This window comes from Amblyomma maculatum, chromosome 1, assembly GCF_055883805.1.
Source record: "Amblyomma maculatum isolate TAMU_Amacu chromosome 1, ASM5588380v1, whole genome shotgun sequence".
Taxonomy (NCBI): Eukaryota; Metazoa; Arthropoda; class Arachnida; order Ixodida; family Ixodidae; genus Amblyomma; species Amblyomma maculatum.
Window position 1 is genome coordinate 149864072 of NC_139344.1, and position 14981 is coordinate 149879052.

The 14981-nt window shown below is 44.4% G+C and overlaps 1 protein-coding gene across 2 annotated transcripts in view; it reads right to left on the bottom strand.

Annotated features, from left to right (window-relative positions):
* LOC146204590 (MAM and LDL-receptor class A domain-containing protein 1-like) overlaps nucleotides 1-14981 on the bottom strand; it is a 78328-nt gene that overhangs the window by 42950 nt on the left and 20397 nt on the right. For both annotated transcript variants that reach the window (XM_084589263.1, XM_084589264.1), the window contains exons 12-18: nucleotides 10926-11013; nucleotides 6903-7055; nucleotides 6119-6264; nucleotides 4099-4224; nucleotides 3341-3461; nucleotides 1771-1917; nucleotides 256-545 (exon numbers count right to left, since the gene is read on the bottom strand). In XM_084589263.1, coding sequence (XP_084445389.1) covers nucleotides 256-545; nucleotides 1771-1917; nucleotides 3341-3461; nucleotides 4099-4224; nucleotides 6119-6264; nucleotides 6903-7055; nucleotides 10926-11013 — 1071 coding nt within the window. The remainder of the gene's footprint in view (nucleotides 1-255; nucleotides 546-1770; nucleotides 1918-3340; nucleotides 3462-4098; nucleotides 4225-6118; nucleotides 6265-6902; nucleotides 7056-10925; nucleotides 11014-14981) is intronic.

Below are 14981 nucleotides of genomic sequence, written 5' to 3' on the forward strand. Positions count from 1 at the left end.
TATTGTGACTATAAAAATATCTGTAATAAGACTAGAATTTTCTGTAGTTATTACAGAAAAAGTGCTACAGAAAACCTAAATAATTGAAAAAGTACTACACAACTACAGAAAAGTTTGCTGTTACGACAAAACTACAAAATATTTTGCGCATTTTTACGTGACTCTGTAGTTTTCTTCCACTGGGTTAAGACTAAATGAAGAAAACTGAGGCAATAGACAAATGAGGGACGTGGTAGCTCGAAATGGGTCGCTCACCGTGGTCGCCGGCGACACGAAGCGTACAGTACGGGCAACGTGGTGCCACCGGTCAGCCACGGTGCCTCCGTACGCCTGGAAGAGCACGCTCGTCTTGCTATCCGCCGACTTGAAGTCCTGACGAGTGCCCATCGCAAACACTAGCTGTCGCCTCGCGGGTCCGAACATGTGGAAGGCGAAGCGGACGCAAACAGCCGTCGGCTGCTGTTCCACGATGGGCGAGTTGAGAAACGCCGACACCACGCCACTCCCCTGATGCAGCTTCTCGCAGCTCAGGTAGATGAAGTTTTCTGTGTCGGAAAAAGAAACACGCTATGAAGACCAATAGGTCTTACCGTCCCGTTCTTTACGCGGCTAAGCAGCTTTGCTGTGCACAGACGTGGTTTTGTTTTGCGCACAATAACTTGTTCTCTCTTCTTTATTATTTGCACTTTAATATACATTTTTTCTCTAAAATGTTGAAACGCACCACTCGACCAGCAGAACGGCGTAGTTATGGTCACTTCCAGCGCCATAAATAAAGGTAAGAAATGCCCCTCGTCGAACTAGTAACACAATTAATGACATCTTGCTATCTCTCGCTCTCAAATAAATTTTATTTTTTTCGGAAAACGTGGGCTATTTCTGAAACTGGCAATCACTGAGGCAGTGATTTTAACGCATGCAGGGTTCCCTGCATTAAGTAAGGGTTTACAAAATGCTGGTGCACATTGTCGGATCTTCCACACATGTGCGGTACTCCTGGCGGTGACGTGAGGTAAGAACTATGCTGCATTCAACACTGAGACCAAAGAAAACCTGACACCTGACAGCAATCCGTATACCTTATGGGACAGCGCAACGTATCCACGGTGCTGCTTGTACATAGGGGCCCCGCTATGGGTCTCCTGGTTCAAAACTACTGCATGGTCGCCATTAACTTATTCCTATTTATCCAATCATTCATTTTAATTTATTTTAAAGACAATTAGCAACTTTCAAAATTCGCAGTAAGCGAAAAGTTTCAGTCAAAAAGTTGTCGAGCGTTGCGGTAAATGCCAAATGTCTATTTTGTGAAACGTTTGCTTTGTTCTGAACGTTTTCTCTTTTGATGCTCAAAACGAGCCACGCGGAATCGTAGAGGACTAGCGCAACATTGAGAACGTTTGTGTATGAATAGTAGCTGGTGCGTCGTATACACTGTCTGCTTTGATTATTTATAAGTATACGCTCTCCTCCCATTTCTTTAAGTGCAACCATTTAGGTTAGGTTGAAGGAATTATCATCCTGCTTGCCTAATAAATGATTGGTAACATTTACGTTTCAGTTTCAAGCTCACAACGTGCACTTTTGTTATTTTGTGAGGTCCTGTTTTATGCTACCTGGAAAATACTGCATATTGTAAGCGACTGATCGTTTCCAATCCTCGGAAATGGCGATTACATTAGTACACTGAAAAATTCCCTGCGATACTTATATCCAGTCTCAGGTTTCAGCGCCAATTGAGTTTTGTGCGTGGCTGTCACCAACACTTACTCGGCTTCCCATCTGGCGAGGTCGCTGGCGCCAGTGGAGATCTGGGGGTAAAACGACTTGCAATTTTCCAGGTTCCAGCGATTTCTTCAGGACGACTCCACAAGCACCTCTTGGGCGTATTCCATGAACAGTCCAGCGAAACGTAGGCTGCACGCCCAAAAAGCGGGCCATACTCGAAAACCGTTTTATTGGACCCCCCATCCATAAATGCGCGGTTTGTGAAGAAGTACAACGCCGGCGCGACGTAGGCATGAAAATGAAATATGATTGACAGACCGGCTTTACACAAAGCAGGAACTCTGAAGGCACGTCAACGCACTGACACTCTCTAAATGCCCGCGCTCAACCTCGCGTCGTGCGCATGTACATACTCAATAATCTGTATTCAACTCAATAGAAATAATACAGGGTAGCTTTTGTTGTGGATAGTTACTCGGGAGAGATTGACGAGTTGCATGAAAGCGGTTATTAAGTAGTGAACCCCTCCCCCCCTCCCTTCCCACACACAAAGAAACATAGCAAAGAGAAAAAAAAATTACGAGAGTTCAACGCTGCTGAACCAAATATTCAGCGAAAGCATTAGCTGCGGGTGACCGAGCGTTCTTCTTCTTCCTCAGCCCACATATAAAGCCCCGCTTTAACCAAGCCGTAGAACGTGAATTAGTGGCCTATATGGGTAACGTGAATTCCAGGGTCCTAGCAGGCTGATTCTGACATAACCGTCCCATGTGAAACGAGAGAGCCAAGTTGGCAGCTCCTGCCAACTGAGCCGAGGCTCCGACCGCGCCACGCCGATCGCTTGAGTTGGGAGCCCATCTCTCGCTTTTGTGTCACGTGGGGTGGGATGTCACAGCGTGGATAAGACGTGGATACCGCCGCGCTACGCCGACCGCTTAAGTTGGTAGCTCAGCTCTCACCCTAGTGTCACGTGGGGTGTGACGTCACAGCGTCACGTGGGTAAGACGTGGCTACCGCCGCGCTACGCTAAAGGCTCGAAACCTAGAGTAGTATTGTTTTCGCAATAAAAAAATATGGGGACCTTTAAGCTTCGTCTTGTAGGGTATGACGCGATAGCGTAGGCTACCGCTCCACATATAAAGCCCCGCTTTAATCAACCAGTATGAGCGTGCCTAAGTGGCCTATGAGTAACGTGAATGCAAATGTCCTGGCAGGCTGATTCTGAGATCGCCCTCCCATGTGAAAGGAGAGGCCCGAATTGCCAGCTCCTGCCAGACGTAAAGACACGCGCGCGCGCACACGCACGTACGCACGTACGCTCGCACACCACCACAACCATCATCATCATCATCATTAGCCGGACTAAACCCACTGCAGGGCGAACGGAAAGGAAAGAAGCCTTTTCTGTTGGACAACAAAGTTCGTTCCCTCACTCGCTAGAATAATATAGGGTATGTAAGTTCTTTCATCTCACTGACCACTCTTGACAGCTAGGCTGCCCGTCTAGAAGCACGTACATTTCCCAGTAAACCTGCCTTAAAATTTATGATTTTTACCCGCACAATGCAAACAGCAGAAGGGCGAGGAAAGCCCGTTCAAATGCCCCTCTCACCTGCTTTTCCGCTTGTGGCTTCTGCCGGGATAGTCCAACAGTCATTGTTGATGTAGATGCTAATGTCATCCAAGGCTATGTAGCCGTCACGACTTTGCAGCACAGCGGCTTCGAATACCACCTAAGAAGCGCCGGAGAATGAGATTTTTAGCGCATCTTGCGTTCACTACCAAGCGCAGGGCAGCGCCATGTCACATCTGCGATGCGTTGCCCAGTATTGCCCCCGTGCTGCATTTCTCGCTCCCGCATATGCGTGCATAGACCGAGATCCTGCACAAGTGGCAAAGAAGAGATGTCTGTTTCGTTCTTGCAGGTTGTCCGGGATTTCCTTTTTTACTTTCTTGCCCTGTGCAAACTACACCTCTTTCAGCGTAATAAGTATTAGTGCGATATTCGATATTACATCTCCTTTCTATTTGTTTATACCCTGCACCGCAGTAATAGTGCCCTGAAATTCCAATCGTTTGTAACCCTGCTTTCACTATAGAGAACCAAATTTGCTGAACAGTTATTACACACAACGCGAGCAAGAGCGCTCGTAAAAAGACAACAAAATTCGAATCAGTACACGTCTTCGGAGGTCTGACTCCCTGTCCTTGTAATTGGCAATAAACATTTTACAAACCACTTCGAAATATTTCCCACACGTTTCGACATTTGTGTTCATTCTTAATTTCAGGTTCATCTTAGTTTGTTATTAGTTCTTTACCTGAGTTTCGATTTCCCCATTCTTATTGAAAGGTGTGGAATGCACGAACCCTGTGTCGCCTTGGGATCTTCACTCGGCCGAGTTGCCAGGCAGTGACATTTCTTCCTTTATGGAACCATACTTCTTCCCTCTGCTTAGTCGCACCCGGTGTGGTTTGGTGCACACTGACCTTGAACTGTGGTGGAAGAGTACACGTAGCGTATACTTAGGCGCGAAAAAGAACTTACTTTATAAAATATAACGCCATGGGGTATTTTTAACGTACGACTTAATTGATTTGAAGTCAGATCCGTTGGACAATCTCATTTAAAACGTTACAAACTAATCTTTGTGAGCTTTCTTGCTTAACTCTGGGGTACGTTTACACCAATACCTCCGTTCTTATATGTTATACCACTAAATGTTTTGCGATTACGGCGGGACGGACTGAATATTTGGTCGTATGCGCAAAGTGATTATTTGAAGGCGATAATTACACATAAAGACAGCATTATTTTCGCAAAATTAACGAACATTCTCCTTTCCTTAGCACCGCAACAATTCGCTCTGCTTCTTTGATTTTGTATTTAAAGAATAAACGCGGAACAAATATGCCTATTTAAGGTAGGTACAGGTAAAATAGGTATTTTTGTAAAAGAAAAGAAATATATCAAGGTAAAATTACAGGGCTATCGCCGGTGAAATTCAGTGGAATTTTTCGTGATTCCAATTTCAATAAAAAGCACTCTATGTTACTGAGTTCCCCTTTGAGAAGGGCTACAGGCTGACAATAGTATGGATTCCTTCCGAGTTTTCACCCACTTTGGCCACCGACTTTCAAAATCGTTTTGAATTCTTAAATAAATAGCCCATTTACTTGGAACATATTTTTAGAGCGCTCTCGTTTTCTCCTCTAGGTAATTTATTCCGAAGTGTTAGGCTGCGGCTGCCGCGCCAAAACTGATCGCATATATATGGGCGATAATTCAGGGGTGTCATGACTTTAATACGATTGAGCGATTAATCACGTGTTTAATCACGTCAGTGGGGTCGCAGAAGGCTTCGGTAGGTGCAGTTTTTTTTTTAATTGTTACAGCGATTGAATGGTAACAATGACGATAGCGCAGATGATAATTCTGTGATTAAGGAAACGTTCTTAACGGAAAAACGCATTTGAACTAAAAGAACTGTATGACAGGTTATTTGGCTCTTTTCCTCCTGCGTGTGATGTCGATACTACTTACTTTTTGATACTAAAAAAAAATATTAGCAGCAAAAAATTGGTAACAGAAAAGCAAGACACATTAACTCGCTTACTTTCAGTGGACACCTCAACCAAGCTGTGAGATGAAAAAAATTAAGGAGGGAGTGAAAGATGGAAGAGAAGAGATCCCGAGCTGCGGGTATCCTTGAAGGTGCTGTGGCATCGCACAGCACACGGGATTATTTGCATTTCACGCCCCTCATGTAATACCACTTGCATGAGACCTTTGAGGTACTAATAAATAATAATAAAATAGCACCGTGGCTACCGACAGAATCCGGCGTCACGTCGTAAGCCTCAGCAGTTGGATGCCATAACCACGGAACCATCGCAGTATACAGGTGCGAGCCTCGCTGTTAGCTCTATCGTGAATGCGTTGACGTTCGTTGAAGTCTAAGCTGCCGGTGAACAAAGAATAACTAAATTTAATACTGGGTAAAAGAGAGTTTAGAGGAAAGGTTCAGAGCGGGTCGTGTTGCAACCCCCCCCCCCCCTTTTCAACTTCTCGAAGGCTCCGGCGTTGAGCGATTCTCTCCACGAAGAGCGCCTGGCGCGGCGCAGGAGAGCTAGGAGGGCCCTCCTCGAAAGGCACAGAGGGCTTGAATGTTTTCGAAAGTTTCCACAAAAGCGGGTACTTAGTCTTAGAGGTGCAAAATCGCCATTTTGCGAAACATTGTTCCCAACAGGCTGTCCATCAAGCCAGTCCCCGCGGACAGACAAAAAACGTCTCTGACGTCTCTGATTTTACAGGATATATATAATATAAGCTAGTAGTCAGTCAATTTAGCTACGGTTTTACTCAGGAATCAGCAATTTCCTCTCCTACCGTGAGCTCGGCGTCCCGGGAGCCACGGACTGTGTACCAGAATTCCATGCACTGCACTCCCGCTGTGTTCAGGTTCACCACTTCGCTTTGCAGTTCAGCGCTTCCCTGGAGAAGCATCTCACGGCCGCTGACAAGCATGAAGGAGCCTGGCGCATGCGTGTCACGGAGAACAGAGTGAACAGTGATGTGTCAAATACTTTATCGCCTTCCACATATGGGAGAACGCAATACATTTTCAAGTTCACTGAATTCAATAGAGGCGCGGACATAAATAAACGAAGCACGCTTTTCCGCCTTAGGCGCATCACGTATTTCCTTTCGCAAATGAAAAGAACCTTGTTATTCCATAAGAAAAGGCATTGGCGTCTACTACCAGCTTACACATACAATAGCAGATATATTCAAACAGCCAACGCGTGAAAAATATTAAAAGGCATTAGCGTACTCCGCTTACATTTTTCTTGCACCTGTACATAGTAATTAACAAGAAATAGTGTTTGCCAAAAGTATATAGCCCAAGGGTTGCGCATCTCGTTATGCATCACCAGCATTCGCAATCTCGCTAGAGACGAGAAATCAATCAATCAATCAATCAATCAATCAATCAATCAATCAATCAATCAATCAATCAATCAATCAATCAATCAATCAATCAATCAATCAATCAATCAATCAGCTAGCCCACCCACCCAACCTCTCATCCGTCATTCTGTCCACCCACCCGCCCACCCGCCCAATCGCATGTGCCGTTGCACGATGAAAGACAAAAAGAGAGTAGACATACCGTCTGCAGACGAGAGAGTGTGGTCGTTGGGTGGTTGCGGGAGATCAGTCTTAAGAGCTCCACCACGAAGCAGCCATTCCCAAGTTCTTCTCTTCGCCATCGGATTTATCCATGTGCAGGGACCTCGCTCGAAGTCGCAGCTCAGTCCTCTTTCTGCGTAACCGGGCACAAGTTGCTGTACAAACTTCCTTCCATTACAGCAATTACAAATATTTCGCGTTACTCTCGCGTCCGTAACACGCATACAAAGAAGAATAAAGAAGAACAAATGGATCCCCAACTTTCAAATTGATTACATCCTTCAAGGTATCTGCAATGGCTGTGGTTTTTTTAAGAAAAACTTTCTTCTCAAAGTTTATTTTCTCTCGTCATAACAAACCTCACCCAGTAGCGTCTAACTCCCCGTTTGCATTGTAGTGTTCCCTGGAGTTTAATAGTGCCTCCCTAAATGTACTGTGACTTAGCTGCTGTAGTTCAGTGGTTTATATCTAAAATCCGTATGTTTTAGCTACGAGCATCCACATTTGGCAGGTTTCTGCTGAACTATCGTTGCTGCAGGTAAACTAGTTTCAGCCTTTTGTATATTCAAAAGCCAAAAATAAAATAAAGCCACTCATTTATTTTTATTTTTTTTTTACGAAGCCACTCTTCACTTGAGCATTATAAACATAATGCCCATCCCTCTTGTGACGCCCCTCCCCGGGGCATTTGAGGTGCTAATAAATAAATAAATAAATAAATAAATAAATAAATAAATAAATAAATAAATAAATAAATAAATAAATAAATAAATAAATAAATAAATAAATAAATAAATAAATAAATAAATAAATAAATAAATAAATAAATAAATAAATAAATAAATAAATTTTCTGCGCGGACGCAAGAGGCTAGGCTACGCCGCCATTCACTTCTAAATGGCAGTAACCTGTCTGTATAGGCCCGGTAAGGGCATCACTACTTTGAACCAAGTGATGGAAATATATTTAAATACATTTTTTTCTCGGAGATATACATGCACCTGTTGATATCGAAAAGAATCGAACGTAGCCAGAAAAAAACAAGAGAATCATCTTACGGGGAATATTAATGGACGAAGTTGTGCTCAGTGCCCTTAAGCAACCTCTTCATTGTACGCACTAAATAGATAAAGACAAGAGTTTGCGGTGCGATTCAGCTGTCTAGGTTAGCACACAAGCAAACACAACAGTGAGTAATTATGCACACGTATCAAGGTAAAACAGCGGCTATATATCGGGACCAAAATGGCCTACAGCTTGAAAACATTACGCTCTTATACTAATGAACTCGCCTGAGAAAGCAAAATTTCGTGTAAAGAAAGCAAAAATGAAAACGCTTAGAAGTGGATTGGATAGACGAAAGAAGCAGAATTAGCGTGGCGCAGAAGAATAAGCACCCAACTTGCACAGCTTCAAGCTGCAAACACAAAACTTCGACACATTCGCAGAGCTCCGACAAGGAGCGAAAGGGAATGGCCGCTCATGATATTGATGGCTCGCCTAATGGAAGCGCTAAACCCAAATTTCGCACCTAAGCCGGAAGCACAAGTGCACACCGCTTTATTTCATTCGTCAGAGGAGGAACTTGTCAACATTGCGCAATGAATAACATGCGCGAGGGCCACGGAAGCCTATGTACCTCATTTGCTGACTACACGGATGATGATAAATTTGCGATGGATGAATAATGAGAGCTCTTATGGCGCAAGCAAAAAGCAAAAAAAAAAAAAAAAGTTCTTCCAGATTGTCAGAACCGTTTGCCACATGAAAATAGCTTTCCTCATTGGGGTTTAAGAGTTTACTGAAGGGGTCTAGTTGTCCTTGACGGCTTACTAAATGGTACTTATGAGAGCAAAAAATATAGATTTAATCAAAATACAGCTTGATTCGCGCACAGGACAAATTTAACAACAGGTGAAGAGCTCGCTTAAAGAATAAGAAAGCTCGTAAGCTTAGGGGATCGAGCCAGGCCAACCAGGCATTATATTTCGTTATGAGGGATGATGTGGGCAGTACAGCAGTGGTGAAAAAAAAGGAGGCAAATTTTTATTTTATTTTTCATTGGACAAGCGCACGCATGATCATATAGAAAAAAAATGTAAAAAAAAGTTTAAATAAAGGTACAAATATTTTTCAACAAGGCTCCGACGAGAACTTCAACATTTAGAACGTGAAAATGCAAGAAAACAGCGAGCTAAAGGGCCTGTCACACTAGCACGACACGACGCCGACGCAGACCCGACAACGACACCGACGGTCGGCCAACTCGTCGGCCGACCGTGTCTGCGGCAGACCAAGCTGTCACACTAGGCCGACGACGACACCAACACGATCGAAAACCAAATGTCTTCCCAGTGTGACAGGCTTTGAGGTCGGGGACAGCGACAAAACCAGTCTGCCGACTGTCGGTGACCAAGTCTTCCCGAGATCGGCCGCCGAGCAAAAACTTTCTCGAAACGCAGAGCCGACTCAGTAAACCACGTCGACGGCGAATACTTTTCAGTACTAATATACGTAAGAAAGTATAATCAACGTCTAATCCCTGACCAAAACGCGAGTGTGAGCCGCCAAAGTATACTCGGGGCCGCCGAATGCGCGTGGAATATAAACGGCAGCGTTTTCTGTTCGAGGCGAGTGAATTCGGGGCGCACAGATTTGCGGCGCGCGTCGGGACCGTGAGCAATCTTTCTGCGTTTCCGAACTGCACAGAATAGTGAAAAAATGAACAGAGTACGTGATAAAGAAATGATGAAAAGAAGCGATTATTTTCCTGAAGCCAGCAGAGATGCGATCCTCCTGCGCACTTCGATCGTTGTGTTTAGTCATAACGTCCAGCCGCTGCGTCGCTACTTCGAAAGCCAATTCCAACGCTACGTTATGAATCACGCAATAAATGTTTGTTCCATAATTCAATGTGTTTCGAGAATTGTGTGCGCAAAAAAGCGCAGAACCTGCGTTTAAACTTTACAACAGAACCAACAGCAGCTGTGGTCCCGCGGCCGGCCCTGTGAAATATGCCTAAGGTTTCACGAAATCCGTCGAAGGTTTTACGCACTACACGGCATGATTCAAACTATCTGCAGTTTACTCTTAGCAAGCTAGACAGTCAGTTAAGCGGTAAACGCTACTACTGCCTTCGCGACTTTCACATAGCAAGACAGCATATCAGCTAAAACCATATCTCAACCTCAGAAAGCATTGATTACGCCGAACTTTCGGGGTGCAGTGGTTAGCGCAGTTATAGCTATCGTACTGGAGGTCGTAAGTTCAATCCCACAGGTAGAGATTTTTTTTCTTTTTTTTTTCTGCTTTTAATATACTGTCTCTTATTCGCCGTGAACAGCTTTTATTTTTCGAACACTGCCTTTCTGATCCGGGAACCACAACTGTAAAATACTGGACAGTATTCAGTCTCGGCCCGTAATCATGAGTGACGAGGCGCTTGTTTTGGTATGGTCGAATTTATGAAACAGAATAAAAAAAAAGCGTCCCTGAATTTTATGAGAATAAGCCAAGTAAAATAAAAACGGGAGTAGGTGTAGAAAAGATAATCTCGCATGGCAGAAAAAATAAAAGGATTAAGAAAACGAATTGTTCAGTGACACGAGAAGAGACTGAGAGTGGGAGGGTCTAGTCGGTGGGGAGGTTTCGCACGTTGTCTCGCTAGTGTGACTCAGGAGTTGGGCAACCGTCGGCCGACAACCGTCTTGCGAGCGACGCGGCGCCGACACCGACTGTCGGCCGACTGTTTCGGTCGGCGCAGTGTGACATAGACGCAGACATCAGGAAGACGCTGTGTTGGCAGACCAAATCGGCGCCGTGTCGGGCTAGTGTGACAGGCCCTTAAGAATAAGCAACTGCAAAATACGGTTGCAAAGCGGTTCTGTAACGAAGGGTAAACAAATGGTGCAGTTGGTGTGACAGATATTCAGGAATGAGCACAGAAGAAATTTCAGCAATGTTTAATAATGATTGACTCTGCCAAGCTTCTTGCTGCACTCACGTTCTGAGGGACATGCTCCAAACGTCATTTCTATGTCGTCGATGGCAATCAAGGAACCCCTCAAGGAAGCCTCCAGTGTAAATTGGCGCTACAGAAAAAGAAACGGTAATAGTAGAAGTGGAAATCAATTTAAGAGCACTTAGATCTTGCATCGCCAAGCTGCAAATAATTCAACTCTGATAATTGCTTTCTACACTATTATATAAAATATGCTTATTCGTTAAATTATTTTATTTATTTATTGCGAGAGAACCTCTGACAGTCGTGGGTATTTTGTGATGGCGCACACGCAGGACATTCAAAGTTAGACTTTCAGGGTTTCAAAACAAATATAAAAGCACTACACTAAAGCTGTTTTTTGTGCATGGAATACGCGACCAGGCGGATGCAAATTGTGAGCCTTATTGTCATCGTAATATCAGTAATCAACATAACCAACTTTTTATTCACTGCGGTTAGCATGCATGCTAGTGGCAGTTGATGGCTATTCTATTGTGTATACTTTTATAAATGCGCCTTTGTCCTGGCGTGTACTGTGCGTGTCCGGAATTTCGGCCCGATTCGTCTAATTACGTGTGCCAGACCGCTGCACTCTGCAGGAAGGTCCTCTCTGCTCTGAAGGTGCGTGAGGTGTTTTGTCTGATAAGGATGTGGATTTGCAGCCTACGTTGATAGCCTGTATCTCTTTGCCAGATAACTAATCGTTTGAAGAAATACCTTTCACCCCCCTCCGTCCGCACACTGATTCGTTGGTTTCGCGCGCCAAAAATTCAAAGGGTCTTCATGAACCAAAGGTTAGCAGACTCCGTGTCTCTCCATATTCCTGCCTAGCGAAGCGCTAAATGAAGCAGCTGCGTCACATCAGGGAGAAGCTACATGTCGAGTGCCGCTGTCTCGCATGCGTGATTAGACAGACCGGGTTGCAATTACGTACACACATACCCCAGGACACAGGCGCGTTACTACCGCATATATATATATATATATATATATATATATATATATATAGTAGCTAGAAAATCCCGCTACCTCTCACTTTTCAATATAAACGCGCATGCTAACCAAAGTGAACAAAAATAATTATTTGCATTAAGTTAATTACTGATATCCCAATGACAATTTTCCTTATAGTTTGTGCCCATCTGGCTGTATACCCTATGCATAAAACCAACATTTATGTAGTGCTCTTTGTTTTTTTAAATCCTGAAAGTCGAACTTTCATTACCCTGTGGAGTTCAATTAAAATTCTTCAAATTCTTTCTTTCCTTCAAAAGAAACTGTTTTATCAAAGCGTTCCTCTGGCTGTAGAGGACCGCTTCTCTGAATGAGTTAGCTGGGTAGCAACACCTATTTCAAGGATATTAACGAATGTCAATTGATCAATTACCTACAAAGGTTTATGCCTCTTAAACGAATCTAATTTGATTTATTTATATTCAGTAAAATGCTCTGTATATGCCGCGTGTTCATGCCCTTTCGGGTTTTTGCTGTCTTTTCTCGCAGTGCTCACAACAAGCTTAAACCTGGTAATGTGAGTACGAGAACTCGCTAGCGCAAATTGTGCAGAAAAGTTAGACAGTGCAGTCAACATATTCGCTTTTGCCCCATCATCGTGCAGTGCTCTACCATTGCGCAGTTTGAAAATACATTTGTGACACAATTTTTGTCATTCAAGACACCGGGACAGCATTTTATTCCTTGAAATGGGATATAATGAATGATTAGTGTAATATATAATTAATATAAGCTACATGTCGTAATATGAACGTTACATGACGCCTTGTAACGCCCATCAAAAGCACACCACTGATGAGACAACGACATTTTTGCAAGAAATTATAGACCAACACCTTATTTACAAACAAAGGGGATGCTGTGACGTCGTAACAGACTGGGGGTGAAAAGTAGCTAGCGCCCATGGGAATACATGGAACCAAAATTTTTCAAAGGAGTTTTTCAATTGCACGGGACACCTATGATGTCGTTTTTGGTATTCGCCGCAAGATCGACCTAGGGGTGGCGCCGCCGTCGCTCCGATATGGGGATCGGCAGCCGGCGGCGCTCGCAGAAAAGCACGCGGCTTATGTCTGCTTCCGAGTTTACGGTGGGTTTGCTGGCCAGGAAATCGTGGCTCATGCAATGCATTAGCGATTTACTGTTTAGAGTGTTCCAATATTGTAGAAAAAAGTAAGTGGATTTCGCCAATGCAGCAAAAAAGAAAAAAAGATGCACGGATTTAGGAAAACAAGGCAAGCAACCACCCGCGTTTAGATTTACTGGCATCGCTTTGCACGCTTTTTCCGTTATACGGCGCTCACAGGCCTGATAGTGGGCCCTGAACATGACATATCTTATCGTCTTTTCAACAGAGTGCGCGTGTTTTATACGACTGAGACAGGCAAATTTAGTGTCAAGCCCACAGAGATACAAGGTTCGTACGTGCTCTGACCTGCAGTACTTTAGAATGAATCGATGCAGCCTGGTTCATTATATCGTTCAGTTCAGTTCAGGCGTTCAGTCGTGTCCGACTCTTCGTGACCCTATGGACCATGTCACGCCACGCTTTCCGGTCTCTCACTATCTTCTTAACATCACATAGCTTCATCTGCAGTGCCTCGAGAATGCCATCTAACCATCGCGTTCGCTGCCTACCCCTTCTCCGGCGACCCTCAACCTTTCCCAACATCAAATCTTTCTCCAGCGACTCCTCTCTTCTCATCAGATGACCAAAGTAGCTGAGCTTTAACTTTAGAATTTGACCCTCCAATGAGCAGTCAGGGTTTATGGTCGACAATATCGACTGATTTGATCTTCTGGCAGTCCAAGGAACTCTTAAGAGTCTTCGCCAGCACCACAATTCAAACGCGTCAATTCTTCGGCGGTCAGCCTTTTTCAAAGTCCAACTCTCGCATCCATACATCACAACTGGAAAGACCATAGCACGGGTTATACGGATCTTGGTTGGTAGACTAATGTCTCTGCTCTTTACTAGGCGGTCAAGGCTAACCATTGCTCTCTTTCCCAGAAGCAGGCGTCTCCTAATTTCATGGCTGCAGTCTCCTTCCGAGGTAATCTTGGCGCCCAAGAACAGAAAATCTGTCACAGCTTCCACTTCTTGTCCATTGATGCTCCAGGACTTGATATGGCAAGACGCCATGATCTTCGTCTTTTTAATGTTCAGTTTAAGCCCAAACTTCTCACTCTCTTCTTGTACGCGCATCAGAAGTCTCTTGAGTTCCACTTCACTTTCTGCCATTAAAGTGGTATCATCCGCATATCTAAGGTTGTTGATACGTTTTCCAGCAATCTTCACTCCAGCTGAAGACTCGTCCAGACCGGCCTTCCTCATGATGCACTCTGCATATAGGTTAAATAGGCAGGGCGACAGTATGCAGCCTTGCCTCACCCCTTTCTCAATCGGAAACCAATCAGTAAGGCCATGCCCAGTTCTGACTGTGGCCTCTTGCCCTTCATAAAGGTTCCTGAGGAGACAGATGAGGTGAATTGGAACTCCCATCTCTTGGAGAGCTTGCCACAATCTGCTGTGATCTACGCAGTCAAACGCTTTTGCATAATCAATAAAGCAGAAGTAGATGGGTTTCTGGAACTCTCTTGCTTTTTCCATGATCCAGCGAAGGTTGGCAATTTGGTCTCTAGTTCCTCTGCCCTTGCGAAACCCAGCTTGCACGTCCGGAAGCTCCCGATCCACATACTGCCGCAGCCTACCTTGCAGGATTTTTAACATCACCTTGCTAGCATGCGAAATAAGCGCGATCGTGCGGTAGTTGGAACAATCTTTGGCACTGCCTTTCTTTGGAATGGGGATGTAAACTGACCTTCTCCAATCCTGTGGCCACTGCAGGGTTGTCCAAATCTTTTGACATAATGTATGCAGTGTGTTAACAGCGTCGTGGTTGAGGTTTTGAAGCAACTCAGCTGGAATACCATCAATTCCACTAGCTTTGTTCTTAGCAAGGCTGGCTAAGGCCCATTCAACTTCACTCTTCAGGATGCCCGGCTCGAGATCAGTAATCACAACCGTCCTATGTTGGGTTT